The sequence below is a fragment of the Dendrobates tinctorius genome, unplaced genomic scaffold (genome assembly GCF_039654945.1).
Source record: "Dendrobates tinctorius isolate UK_male_01 unplaced genomic scaffold, ASM3965494v1 ptg000177l, whole genome shotgun sequence".
NCBI classification, from domain to species: domain Eukaryota; kingdom Metazoa; phylum Chordata; class Amphibia; order Anura; family Dendrobatidae; genus Dendrobates; species Dendrobates tinctorius.
Window position 1 is genome coordinate 9,789,782 of NW_027361844.1, and position 14,820 is coordinate 9,804,601.

The following is a 14,820-nucleotide window of genomic DNA, read 5'->3' on the forward strand; positions in this document are numbered from 1 at the left end:
TGTGGTTTTGAGTACCTTGAGGGGTGCAGTTTTTACAATGGTGTCACTTTTGGGTATTTTCAGCCATATAGACCCCTCAAAGTGACTTCAAATGTGATGTGGTCCCTAAAAAAAAATGGTTTTGTAAATTTTGTTGTAAAAATGAGAAATCACTGGTCAACTTTTAACCCTTCTAACTTCCTAACAAAAAAAAATTGTTTACAAAATTGTGCTGACGTAAAGTAGACATGTGGGAAATGTTATTTATTAACTATTTTGTGTCACATAACTCTCTGGTTTAACAGAATAAAAATTTAAAATTTGAAAATTGCGAAGTTTTTAAAATTTTCTCCAAATTTCCGATTTTTTTCAGAAATAAGCGCAAAAATTATTGACCTAAATTTACCACTAACCTGAAGCCCAATATGTCACGAAAAAACATTCTTATAATCGCTAGGATCCGTTGAAGCGTTCCTGAGTTATTACCTCATAAAGGGACACTGGTCAGAATTGCAAAAAATGGCCTGGTCATTAAGGTCAAAATAGGCTGGGTCATGAAGGGGTTAATATACCTACTACATATAGGGATAGGATCTTGGAGATGGGAATACCCATTTAATGACCAGGACAATTTTTTGAAATGTGACCAGTGTCACTTTATGAGGTAATAACTCTGGAACGCTTCAATGTATCCCAGTGGATCTGAGATTGTTTTTTCGTGACACATTGTACTTTGTTACTGGTAAATTTACGTTGATATGTTTTGCTTTTATTTGTGAAAATATGGGAATTTTGGTGACAATTTTTGAAAAACTTGCAATTTTAAAACTTTCAGTTTTGATAGCCTTAAACCATTTTGTCATGCTGTACAAAATAATCAATAACATTTCCCATATGTCTGCTTTGCATCTGCATCATTTCTCAAATGTCATTTTATTTTGTTAGGATGTCAGAAGGGTTAAATGTTTAATAGTAATTTCTCAAGAAATTTACAAAACCTGTTTCTTTAGGGACCTGTTGAGATTTAAATGGACTTTGCGGGGCATATATATTGTATACTCCCCAAAAGTCATACCATCTTAAAAATCGCACTCCTCAAATACTTCAAATTACTGTCAGGAGTTTTTTTTAACCCTTCAGATGCTACACAGGAATTAATGCAAATTGGAATAAAAAAATACTGTATTTTGAGGACTATAAGATGCACTTTTCTCCCCAAATTTGGGAGGAAAATAGGGGCGCTTCTTATAGTCCGAGTGTAGTTTATCTAAGGGGAAGGCGGGGGAGCGGGGTCACAGGAGACAGGGTCACCACTGCAGGAAGCAGGCTGCAGCAGGAGTGGGGCGATGCTGCGGGCCCTGGACTGGGAGAAGGGGATTTTTCGGCGGTATACTTAAAAAGAAAAATGTCGGCGGTGGAGGCGGTATCCCCACTCTGCACATTTTTCTTCCGGCGGTGGGCTTCAGGAAAATGGCTGCTGGAGGCGGCGGTTGCACAGATTTAGATGTCAGCTCAATGACCGCCCATAAACAACCGCTGTTTTTAATGTGTGTCGGCGTTTGGTAAGACGTTAAATAGCTGTAAGATATTTTCTTGATTAAATATTACATTTTTTTTTTCATAATAAGTGGAATCCTAATTTTTATATTATTTCTATACTTTTTTATAAAATAGTTTTTGCAAATATCGATGGTAAAATATAAATGAAATGTCTGTTTTTCATAATTTTTTTAAATGACCACAAAGGATCACAAAAACAAAAATTCAAAGTTTGTTCCCTTTTCCTCAGCAATCATTTTGATATATTAGACCCATTTTGTTTTTTTCAACAGGGGTGGTGGGGCTAGTAACAGCGATTTGGATTGCCGGTGGCTTTATTTTTCTTTTTCTCATTTATTTCACACATTGTGCTCCCACCTGCCAACTTTAGGGGACATTTCAACATTTAAATATATTTTTAATCTGATTTTCCCTGTAACTGGGGCTTTTATTTTGCTCCCAGTTACAGTGGAAATTCAGTCTTCTGGCTGGATTCTAGAGCTGACTGGATCTCCTTGGTCCCAGCATTTCCTGCATCCTCCCAATACCCACCGATCACATGATTGAGGAGAAGAAAGCACTTTCTATTCTATATTTTTTCCTGTAGACAGATGATGAGGATGAAACTTTTATACCGGAGGATCCAGCTCTTCTAAACATAGAGACCATTGACACCCACTCATGTGACACCTCATCATTGGCCAGCTCTGACAGCGGCGATCGGGCCCACAAAAGGTACACGTATAAAACGGTTATTGCTTGTCCTTCAGTGTTATATATCCTATGCTGTCACAATAGTACATCAATGAACAAATTATTAATAAATGTTCAAAGTTTCAATGGGTTCTTTATTATGTCAGGAAAAAGAGGCTACCCGATGCTTTTTCTCGTCATGGATCAGTAATGCGACAAACGTTACTGAAAGGCATCTCGGCTCAGATAGTGTCTGCTACAGTGAGTATATGTAAAATATATCAAGCATGGTATTGTCCTACAGAGGATGAACCATAGAATCTGTTCATAAATTGAAATGGTTAAAATCAACGGATAAAAAAACTATAAATCTTTTCTCTTTTTCAGGATAAAGTGGATGCTGGTTTGCCCACAGCCATAGTAAGTATTTATCTGTGTATCTATTGTACACTGTGCTGAGCCCTCCTTACATTTTATATATTTTTTTTTTTTAAGGCTGTTTCCAATCTGATTGCAGTTGGCACTTCTCATGGATTGGCTTTAATATTTGGTAAGCTCTATGGGGTCAAAATATTTTTTTAATAATTGGACTCCATTCGCATCATGTTTTGGGAACACTTTTAAGTTACAGTATACCTTTCTTTCTTTCTATAAAAAGTATGCTTAAGGGCTTATGCACATATTAGTGACTTTTAAGTATACAATAAATCGATCCGAATTTCATCAGCGTTTTTGACCAGATTTTCATCAGTTTTTCTCTGATTAGATTAAAAATATTTCTCTGTGAATCTGCCTCCAGAGATTAATTTAAAACCCCATAAGGACCAAGCCACTTTGTAGGTTAGTGACCAAGCCTTAATTTTGAAATTTGACCACTGTCAATTTATGTGGTTATAACTCTGGAACGCTTCAACATATCCCACTAATTCGGAGAGTGTTTTTTCGTGACCTATTGTACTTTATGATAGTAGTAAAATTTCTTCAAAATTTCTTGTGTTTATTTGTGGAAAAAAAAACGTAAATGTGGCAAAAATTTTGAAAATTTCCATTTAATGTTGAGCGTTCACGGAGTAGTCTCAAGACCTTTTCAGTAATGATTTAAAAAATATGCCAAGGTCATTTATGATGATGATAAACTAGTGCAAAGACTATTGGAGAGCCTGCCGATGCTGACCAGATGACAGCTGACATTTTTGATATGAAGAGTGTTCTACATAAAACTTTTTTATTTCTCTGATTTGTTTTTGTGACTAGCCGACTAGACTTCTTACTGATCAGTAGACCAGAAGTAAAGCTATACCATATACAAGGGCGGACATACTATAGTTACAGCTAGACAGGGACCCTATTGGCAAAAGCTCTGCAACTGCATTACAAAAACTTATGGAAGAACTTTGTAGAACGGAGGAGTGATGAGCATCTCCTTCTCAGCCACCGTCTACTGTCTGCACAGAATAGAGGACATATAACATGGCGCAGAGCATGCGAGTGGGGAGATACTTGCGCCTTTTTGGCTCTAATGACCTGTTTTTTCTGTCTATTCTCCTAATGTCATGGAACTGGGAAGGCAAAGGTACGATAATCCTCTGCATGCAGCGTATGAGGAATGGTGCATGATATGTTGCGTTCCTCGTTACATCTACTTTAGTGGATAATTATTGATTTATTTACATGAATTCTTAACTACTGGTGGTATGTAGAGATTCGCTGGTATCTGAGCAATACCTTTCTGTAGTAGACTGATACTATACTACTTATTAGAATGAAATCGGCACTGGGAAGGGATATGCCGGACACATTCGCCTTCTCTAAGCTGTAGCCGGAAGTGTTACGTTGCTTGTTGAGGTGTTGAAGGGCTCACCGATTAGGCCTATGTTAATATGAGAAGATTGTGTGATGGTAAGTTTTGGATATTGCATGAAATACACATCATCCATTTTTCTCCACAGACACAAACCAGGCTCTGCGGCTTTGTCTCGGCAGCACGGCTGTGGGTGCCCAGTATGGAGCCATCTCGGCATTGAGCATCAATAATGACTGTTCCAGACTTCTCTGTGGTTTCGCCAAAGGACAGGTACCTTTAATCGCCATTCTTGTGCTTTCTAACTTCCTGTGGAGCACTGGTATACATGGGGCCTGATTTGTCAAAGCTTTTACAACAGTATTCTGGCATGGAAAGCTTTGTAAAGTCGCATAATTTTGTGGCAACTTAAAATTTTGCAACCCCAGTTTTGCCCAGCTCCAACAATGTTGGCACAGCTGGAGCGTGACGAGTGGCACAAATCTTACTCCAGCAAGGACTAGAGGTGTACGTCACACTGAGGGGTACGTCACTCGTCCAGTGCTCCTGATTCATGAAGAAGAGTACACCTCCAGCACATCCTTGAGGTATCGGGGCCATTGTGTTTATATATCACAATTAGTGGTAAATTAACAAAATGGGTAACCTTTGTACAGTTTTGAGAATATAACCCCTAACATCTGCCATTGCTGCCAGAGGGAGTCTGACTTTTCTACCTCAATCATAGAAAGTAAAAGGCACAGGAGAACATGCAGACTGCATCCAGATGCTGCACAGGTAGGGATTAACCCTAGATGTACAGTGTATGGGACCGGTTGTTGTAGTTGCCTATAAGCCAGCTCCATAGGGCGACTTAGACTTTTAGACTTTATATACATTAAGTGTGATACAAGTCATCAATATCGTTGTAGAAATAAGACGCTTATAAATGAAGACTTTTATATCCTGTAATAAATAAGTGTACCAGAGTTTAATATAATGGGCTTTATTTTATTTCTATACTAAGAGACACACTGTATATACCAACTTTTTCACATAGTTTATGCAACTAGCTGCCTCTAGAGGGAGCCAATAGCTCATTTATCTCTATTCTCTACAGCTCTTCAACCGCAACTTAATGGGGACCTGACACCTCTAAGTCCCAAAATAATCTATAGAATAGGTCCGGTTTATTAACGTTCACAAGAAGATAGACACATTTAGTGTTAAGGTGGATCTCGCAATGCAAAACTACATACATTATTTAATAGATCTTAGACCTGATGGGCAGGGTGTACTTGTTTTTGAAAGTCCCTGTTAAAATGGCTATATAAGGCTAGTTTCACACTAGCGTTTATTCGACGCAGCGCACGGCGCCGCTAAGCCCCGCCCCCTGCCGGCTCCCTGCCCGCCCCATCTGGTCATCGCCGCCTACTATCGCACATGGACGCTTGCGATCTGCGCACCCTATCTTTAGCATAGGGTGCGCAGATCGTGCGCTATTAGGATTTTGGCGTACGCTGCGCACTTTTGAAGGTGCACCAAGCGCGCCGAAATGCAACATGCTGCGTTTGGCGCACACAGGCGCACCTTCAAAAGTGCGCAGCGCATGCCAAAATCCTACTAGCGCACGGCCAGCGCACGATCTGCGCACCCTATGCTAAAGATAGGGTGCGCAGATCGCAAGCGTCCATGTGCGATAGTAGGCGCGATGACCGGATGGGGCGGGCAGGGAGCCGGCAGGGGGCGGGGCTTAGCGGCGCCGTGCGCTGCGTCGAATAAACGCTAGTTTGAAACTAGCCTAATCCTGATATTAAGATAGAGCTGGTCCTATAAAATGCTTATTTTAATATCAGACATGAAAACTCTCTGAAATTAATCTAAAAAGGAATATACAGCCATTCTGATATGAATTTTCATCAGCATTATTGGAGCTATGGGATCTGCCTATAGGGGTATTTCCAGAATTGAAAGGTATCCCCTCTTCTACAATGACTTCATCCACTGTTTCCCCCACCAATGCAGAGAACATACCCTAAAAACTCAAATTTAAGAAAAGAAAAAAGTAACTATGCTAAGTCATTGAAAGAGGAAAGTGCTTTAGGTTGGCCAGGTAAGCCCTCTAAATATCTACAGTACAAAGCCTCATTTCTTCTTGACCGTCTCTAACAATGGAAGCTTGATTCCTTTCCATTGATCAGTCTACTATCGTGCTGTGCAGCGATTTATTGTTTTTGCATTATTTCATTCAATTAAACTTAGACACACCGTAATAATGTTCTGTAATCTGAATTGTAAAGGGAATCTGTCAGAAGGTTTTTGCTATGTAATTTGAGTACATCAGAACATAGGTGCTGAGATATTGATTTCAGGGCTGTGTCACTTGTTAGGCTGTGTACTGTTGCTTCAATACAATAAATGTTTTATCAGCAGGAGATTATCACTGCCTGGACTACAGCTCGTGCTTCCTGGTGCGACTTCACCCCCGACACTGATTTCAGCTGTCAATATACAATGTACACAGAAAGCTGCCAATCAGCGGGGTGGGGGCACGGGCAGCTTTCTGAGCTCTGCTACATCTAAAAACTCTTGATTGTATCACATCTTCTGCACCCAGTAAGCTAAGTGATACAGCGCTGGAATCAGGGTCTCATTCTCTACATTATGCTGGTCTCACATGAGGTAGCAAAAGTCTGCTGACAGATTCAATTTAATTTGATAAAAATTGCATGAAAAATAAAAACGACTCTTGTAACCATTCAGTATATATTGTTTCCTGCTCATGATGTGCATCAATATCTTCTCAGATTACAATGTGGGATCTGGCTGGTGGAAAACTTCTGCGATCCATAACAGACGCTCATCCGCCTGGAACGGCCATCTTACACATAAAGGTACATGTCTAGAACATTATCTGTCCGGGATGAACAAATGTAGTTATAGCTTTAGTACATTACATTAGTGAATCCTCAGCGCATGTCAGTGATCAAACGATTATGTAGAAAATCAATTATCCCACTTGCTACAAGGGTCCGCCCAATAGAAATGTTCAGAGTCTGAATAACTAGTTTTTAAAAAGGTTATTCGGGTCTTCAAAAACGGGTATTGATTGGGCTTGTAAATACAAGCAATTTTGCAATTTACAGCTTATTAAAATCTTTAGCCCTTCTGGAGATATTAACACTTTTCTTTTGTTTAGCTCATTGTCTGGGAGACCGACCACCGCTGCTAGACAACAGAACAGGCGCAGTGCTTACAAGTTCTTTTCTGTTGGGCTTGTAAGCCTTGTTTTGAAGCTGGACAGGATCGCTGCATCTTCAATGCAGTGCTTACAAGCTAGACAGCAGCGGTGGTCGGCCTCCGAGGCCACCGGCTGCAAACAGAATAAATTAGTGAATATCTCAAGAACGGCTTCAAATTTTAATAAATAGTAAATTGCTAAAGTGCTTGTTTTTACAGGCACTGTCCGACAATAGCCATCTATGAAGATGGGATTAACCCTTTTAAGCCACTGAACGTATTTGGATTGAAAACTAGTTCCTTGTAAATCATTGAGTCCATGTGTAATAGATTCATATGTAAGTTTGAAGGGTTTTGTTACATCTCCATGGATGTAAATAGCAGAGCTCTGGTAGACCTAACCCTTGAGACTTGGTTCTGGAGACCAGACTGCTGAATAGTGCAGAGCTATTGTCAGATTATACAGTCAGAGCTGATGAATAAGCTGCATTCAGGTATAAGTAAGACTGATAAATTCAGCACATATTATTATTGTAGATAAATGCCATAGGAACAGATACTTAATACCGTACATGACGATTAGTGTTACAATGCCTGTGTGCTCTCTCTTCCAGTTTACAGATGACCCGACTCTCGCTGTCTGCAATGATAGCGGAGGATCTGTGTTCGAGCTCACATTCAAGTAGGTTTATTACTTTCTTATCCATTACATGATTTGTTGCATTTCACAAAAGTCTAAGGTCCTAGTTCATAACAATGTCTACGCCAGAAACGCAATGCTGCACTAAAATGTTGCGTCTATTGGCATTTTCATGCTAATTTTGGGCAGCTCCACCAAAATGGGCAGACGGACCGTACGTGGCAACGCTTGCCCGACAAATTCTTTAGAAGTTGCAGTGTTCCTTGCATCACTAACGTCTGTGCCGAGGCGCACGCCACTGAGAAAGACGGCCCTAATTCATTAAGTGGCTGGGTCTAGGTGCTGATGATGAGCCGTATAAGAGAACAGGCTTTATTTCTCCAAGAATATATTGTCAACCCTTTGTTTATTTCATAGTGAAGCCACATTTACACTGCATGGTTATCGTGAATGGCCATTCCTAGGAACGCTTGTTTCCCGATAATCATGCAGTGTAAGCACGCTGCCAATCAACCCTCAAATAAGCAAAAAGGCTTGCTTGTCAGGTGAAAGGATTTTTCAGCCAGTTTAAAAATTATCTTTCTTGTCCGCGCATCATCCTGTGGAAACAGAACTTGTGCTGCCGAAAAAAATGATGTGCATCCAAGAACGGAGGGGAAGCAGAACAAACCCAGATAAAATTAGGAAAGCTTTAATTAGAATCCGCATTAAAAACTAGTAAAAAATGATAATGATAAAGGGGGAAAAAGGGGCAGAGTAAAGTCTGAATACATAATGTCAATCACAGGTAAGTGTAGATGCCCAGTACAGAAAGTGCTCTCTGGATCACTAGCGGGATATCCTGGTGTATCAATGTAATACAAGGGAGCCATCTATTGGCAAATCTAGGATTGCTCAAATTAGTGGAGACACGATCTTGATTGAAAAAGTGCTTGTGCAAAAAAATGCAAAACAACAAAGGCGTACAAAATAGCAAGTTAATACAAAACACTGTTGCATGAATATATTATGTCAGAAGAGGTAGCTTCAATAATCAATAGGTCATATGCTATGTATGTACATACACCTCCCCTGGAAAAAAGCGACTGCGAAACGCGCGTCTGGGTCCTTTCCTGCACTCCTACAGTTCTCTCAATTATTTTGCCTTTCACTTTTTACAGAGTTTCCTTACGTGTGTTTGTTTCTTCATTACTTGCAACCGGAGTACATTCCACTTGGTTTCCGTCCCTTTCATTTGCACTTGATTGAGTTTCTTATTTCTGCATTTGCACTTCGACACATTTTTTTTTTTTTTTTTTTTAATCAGATAAATTTTTATTAATGAAAACAATTATAACATATATGACATCAAGCTATTGTTCACATATAATCATATATTTTTATGAACAAAACTCGACCCCCTCAGTGTCTTCCTCATTTCCCATCCGGTATTCTTTCCCACATCCATATACAATTGTATAGTATGAACATCATCTATATCATAATGCATCCTCTCCACAAATCTAATTCCATTCTACCCATGGCTGCCATATCTTTTGAAATACGTCGAGTTTATTTCTCTTAGTATAAATACTTTTTTCCAATAAAATTATATGATCCGCTTGCGTAAGAAAGTCTCGTCTAGTCGGAGGCTCTTCTCTGATCCAGAACCGAGCAATCAATTTCCTTGCTATGAATAACAGTCTAGCAATCGCCATTTTGACCATGGATACCGCTGCTAATTCTTCCACATAACCTAATATACAGACCAAAGGGTCTCTGGGGATTACACACCTATATATCAATTCAATCCGATTCAATACAACTGTCCAGTAGGTAGACAATCTAGGGCAGTGCCACAGCATGTGCAGCATGTCTGCCCGTTCCTGCGAACATCGTGGACACTCGGAATCAGACCTCAAACCCATCTTGAACAGTCTATCGGGAGTTCTGTAAGCTCTATGAATTACGTATAGCTGAGACATCATCCCAGGTTCGCTCATAGAGATCTTAGGCACATATTCTAAAATAGATTCCCATCTATCGTCATTTATCTCTCCCAATTCAGCTTCCCATTTCACTCTAGACTTGATGGGATGTTTGATTAGAAAGGTGAATAATAAATCTCTATACACTTCTGAGATTGCCCCCCTTGTCCCGCTGTTCTCCAAAATGGAGGCCAGCGTGATATCAATCTGGATCTCAATAAGTTTTCTCCGACATTGCGACCGATACGCATGCTGAATTCTTTTATAATGATATAAATTTGAATGTGATAGCTGGAATTCTGTTTGTAGCTCCACGAATGACTTTAGTCTCCCCTGACCCATTAGCTGACCCATCCTTCTGATTCCTGCTTCTCTCCAGGGCCCAAATCCTTCCATTTGCTTAAATTCTTGCAAATTTATATTATCCCATATAGGAGAGTATTTGGGAAGGCCCGTGACACCCCTTATCTGTTTTAACTTTTTCCCATATCTTATGAATTAGGAGAACAGTAGGAAACCGAGAACCTAATTTTAAAAATTGCCCCCCTTCCAAACTCTCTCCCAGAGGCCATTTTCCAATCAAATATCTCAAACTACTGGGCGATTGTCCCTTTCCCGTCTCCTCCCCCCATCCTCCCATATGCTGGCATTGTGCTGATAAACAATATACCCAGGGGTTAGGGAGCGCTAAACCTCCTTCCTCCTTTGGCCTCTGCAAAGTTTCTTGTTTAAACCGTGGGCTTCCCCCCCCCCCCATATTAGTTCGCCAAATAGCGATTTAATTTTGCGGAACCTACTCTGCGGGATCCAAATTGGAGAATTATGCAGTACTTATAACAGCTGTGGCATCACAATCATTTTTAAAAGGTTCACCCTTCCAATTACAGAAATATGTAATTTATTCCATGCCGAAATTTTGGAACGTATTATTTGTAATAGAGGGCTTAGATTAAGTTCTTCAAACCTCGTCAGAGGAAGGGCGATTTGTATCCCCAAATATTTAAATCTCGAAACTACCTTCAATTTTGCTGACATTTCCACCTCCCCCATATCCCTATCTACCTCATCAATGGGCATAATGCACGATTTGTCCCAATTGATTTTGAGTCCGGAAAATTCCCCGAATTCCTCAATTAATGCCACCGCGTTATCCAAATTCTCCCGAGTCCCCCAAAAATAACAAAATATCGTCGGCATACAAAGACACCTTCTCCTCCTTCACTCCATAGACAAATCCTTTTATCTCTCGTGCATCCCTTATTTTAGCGGCCAGAGGTTCCACGGCGAGGGCAAACAGCAACGGAGACAACGGGCATCCCTGCCTCGTACCCCTATGTAATGAGAAACTATCAGATAATTTATTATTTACTCTAATTTTTGCCGTTGGAGAGGAGTATAGCAACCCCACCCACGATATAAACTTAGGCCCGAACCCAAGGCCCAACAAAACCGACCACAAGTACTTCCATTCTACACAATCAAAGGCCTTATGGGCATCCAAAGACACTACTACTCTCTTTCCAGCATTTTCGGCTGGGATTTGCATATTTAAATATAGCCTCCTTAAATTGATTGCTGTAGATTTATTGGGCATAAATCCAGATTGATCTGGGTGGATTACTTTATCAATCACGTGGGTCAGTCTGTTGGCCAAGGCCTTTGCCAAACTTCGACGCTTTTTTAATCTCTGCTGTCTTCCACCATTTTGATTTTCACATGCTTCATATTGCACATGCTAGATTATTTGCAACCATGTGGACACTTTAGTTTCAGTGGTACTATTTTGTACATGTATATAGCATATGACCTATTGATTTTTGAAGCTACCCCTTCTGACATAATATATCCATGCAACAGTATTTTGTATAAACTTGCTATTTTGCACTCCTTTGTTGTTTTGTATTTATTTATTTTGCACAAGCACTTTTTCAATCAAGTGTCTCCAATCACTAATTTGCGCAATCCTAGATTTGCCCACTAGATGGCTCCCTTGTATTACATTGATACACCAGGATATCCCGTTAGTGATCCAGAGAGCACTTTCTGTACTGCGTATCTACACTTACCTGTGATTGACATTATGTATTCATGATTACTGTACCTTCCCAGTCTTTACTCTGCCCCTTTTTTCCCCTTTATTGTTATCATTTATTACAAGTTTTTAATGTTGATTATAATAAAGATTTCTTATTTTTATCCGGGTTTGTTCCAATTCCCCCGACTTTTGGATGTATTGCATGTTATTGGAAGTATCCCTATTTATTTGTTGGTCACAATTTAGGTATTGAAAAAATGACAGTCTATGCGCACAGAATTGGAGACAATGATTTTCTCTATACATAGCAGTGCTGATGCGCTGCTATGTGTAGCACAAGCAATCGAATGATCGCAGCTTCAAGTCCCCTAAGGGGGGGATTATTGAATACAGTAAAAAGTAATAAAAAATGTTTAAAAATAGATGATTTTTTTTTTAAGTTCAAATTACCCTCCTTTTGCACCATTGAAAATAAAACAATAAAAATAAATAAAAATTACACATATTTGGCTGCCTTCCTAAAACTCCAATTTATCAAAATATAAAATAAATGAATCCAATTGGTAAACAGAATAATGAGAAAAGAAATAAACAATGGAATTAAGTTTTTTTTTTGCCCCCGCAACATTGTAATAAGAGGCGATCAAAACATTGTATCTATCCCCAAATGGTTTCAGTAAAAAATGTCAGCTCAGAGCTCAAAAAAATAAGCCCTACCCAGCCCCAGATCCAAAAAATGAAAACATTACGGGTCTTGGAAAATGGCGACAAGAACCTTTTTTATGTTGTTGTTGTTTTTTTCAAATTTCTAAATGTTTTTCACCACTTAACTCTGCATATTACATACTCGTACTGACCTGGGGAGTCATAGTGCCAGGTCAATTTTACTGTTTAGGTAATAATAATAATACATTTTATTTCTATAGCGCCGACATATTCCGCAGCACTTAACATTTCAGAGGGGACTTGTACAGACAATAGACATTACAGCATAACAATAATCACATAGATCATAACAGATACCAAGAGGAATGAGGGCCCTGCTCGCAAGCTTACAATCTATGAGGAAAAAGGGGAGACACGAAAGGTGGGTGGTAACAATTGCCCTGATTGTATGGACCAGCCGTAATGTTAAGTGTGTAACAGTACAGACACAGAGGGCTAATGGATACATAAAGCATGTGGGAACATGATGCGGGGAACCTGGTTATGGTAAAACTTTTGCTGTGCCACACAGGGATAGTTAGGTTAATGTGTTGAGGCGGTAGGCCAGTCTGAATAAATGAGTTTTCAGGGCACGCTTAAAATTGTAGGGATTCGGGACTAATCGTATTGACCTGGGGAGTGCATTCCAAAGAATTGGCGCAGCACGTGTATAGTCTTGGAGACGGGAGTGGGAGGTTCTGATTACTGAGGATGCTAACCTCAGGTCATCAGCAGAATGGAGGGCGCGGGTAGGGTGGTATACTGAAACAAGGGAGGAGATGTAGGGTGGTGCTGTGCCATGGAGGACTTTGTGGGTGAGGGTGATAAGTTTATACTGAATTCTGGAGTGGATGGGTAGCCAGTGTAAGGACTGGCACAAGGTAGAGGCATCAGTGTAACGATTGGCGAGGAATATGATCCTGGCTGTGGCATTCAAGACAGATTGGAGGGGGGGGAGTTTGGTAAGAGGGAGACCGATTAGAAGAGAGTTACAATAGTCTAGACGAGAATGAATAAGAGAAACAGTAAGAGTTTTTGCGGAATCAAAAGTAAGAAAAGGTCGAATTCTAGAAATGTTTTTGAGGTGCAGATAACAAGAGCGAGCCAGTGATCAGATGTGTGGGGCGAATGAAAGTTCAGAGTCAAGTATGACCCCAAGACAGCGGGCATGTTGCTGGGGAGTAATAGTGGAACCACACACAGAAATGGCAATGTCGGGTATAGGTACATTAGTAGAGGGAGGAAACACAAGGAGTTCAGTTTTTGACAGGTTCAGTTTCAGATATAGTGAGGACATGTTAGACACAGCATTTAGACAATCGCTGGTGTTATCTAAAAAGGCAGGCATGATATCAGGAGAAGAAGTGTATAATTGGGTGTATAATTGGGTGTCATCAGCATAGAGATGGTACTGGAACCCAAATCTACTGATTGTTTTACCAATAGGAGCAGTGTACAAAGAGAAGAGGAGGGGGCCTAGGACTGATCCTTGAGGAAACCCCAACAGTAAAGCCCCCGTCACACATAACGATGTCCCAGCGTTCCCACCAACGATCCGACATGGATGGGATTGCTGGGACATCGTTAGGCTGATCGCTGGTGAGCTGTCACATAGACAGCCCCAGCGATCAGGACCAGCGACGCTGGACGCTGGTTTCTAATGTAAATGTTGAGTATCCAGGAGCTGCGCTGGTTTCCAAGGTAAACATCGGGTATCTAGGGGCCGCGCGACTCCTGGATACCCGCTATTTACCTTGGAAACCAGCGTGTACACCGGTTTCCAAGGTAAACAGCGAGTATCCAGGAGCCGCAGCTCCTGGATACCCGACGTTTTCATCAGAAACCAGCGTCCAGCGTCGCTGATCGCTGGTCTTTCGCTGCCACACGCAGCGATGCGTGCTGGGCAGCGGGAGACCAGCGATCGAAAAACGGCCCAGGCCGCTCAAGCACGATCAGCGATAACCGGCAGGGGGGTGGGTCGCTGATCCCCATCACACACACAGCGATCAACGGGCGAGCACATGTTGAGTATCGTCTCCACGTATCCTCTCCCGCACCGTGGGGCATATCTGGGCCGTTTTCCCCAGACCCTTTTTTTATTTTATTTTTACCGTCAATGAAGATGAGACAGGGGCAACGGATCCTATTGAAAGGGTCCGATTTCCCCAAACCATCAACAGACGAACATGTGCGAGTGTCCCTCCACGTATCCTCCTGCGACGTGGGACACAATGCCGGACTT

At 40.8% G+C, this 14,820-nt stretch overlaps 1 protein-coding gene across 2 annotated transcripts in view; it reads left to right on the plus strand.

Annotated features, from left to right (window-relative positions):
- Positions 1 to 14,820, plus strand: part of VPS8 (VPS8 subunit of CORVET complex) — a 313,830-nt gene that overhangs the window by 20,581 nt on the left and 278,429 nt on the right. For both annotated transcript variants that reach the window (XM_073551536.1, XM_073551537.1), the window contains exons 4-10: positions 2,126 to 2,253; positions 2,379 to 2,472; positions 2,599 to 2,631; positions 2,707 to 2,761; positions 4,161 to 4,285; positions 6,799 to 6,885; positions 7,846 to 7,913. In XM_073551536.1, coding sequence (XP_073407637.1) covers positions 2,126 to 2,253; positions 2,379 to 2,472; positions 2,599 to 2,631; positions 2,707 to 2,761; positions 4,161 to 4,285; positions 6,799 to 6,885; positions 7,846 to 7,913 — 590 coding nt within the window. The remainder of the gene's footprint in view (positions 1 to 2,125; positions 2,254 to 2,378; positions 2,473 to 2,598; positions 2,632 to 2,706; positions 2,762 to 4,160; positions 4,286 to 6,798; positions 6,886 to 7,845; positions 7,914 to 14,820) is intronic.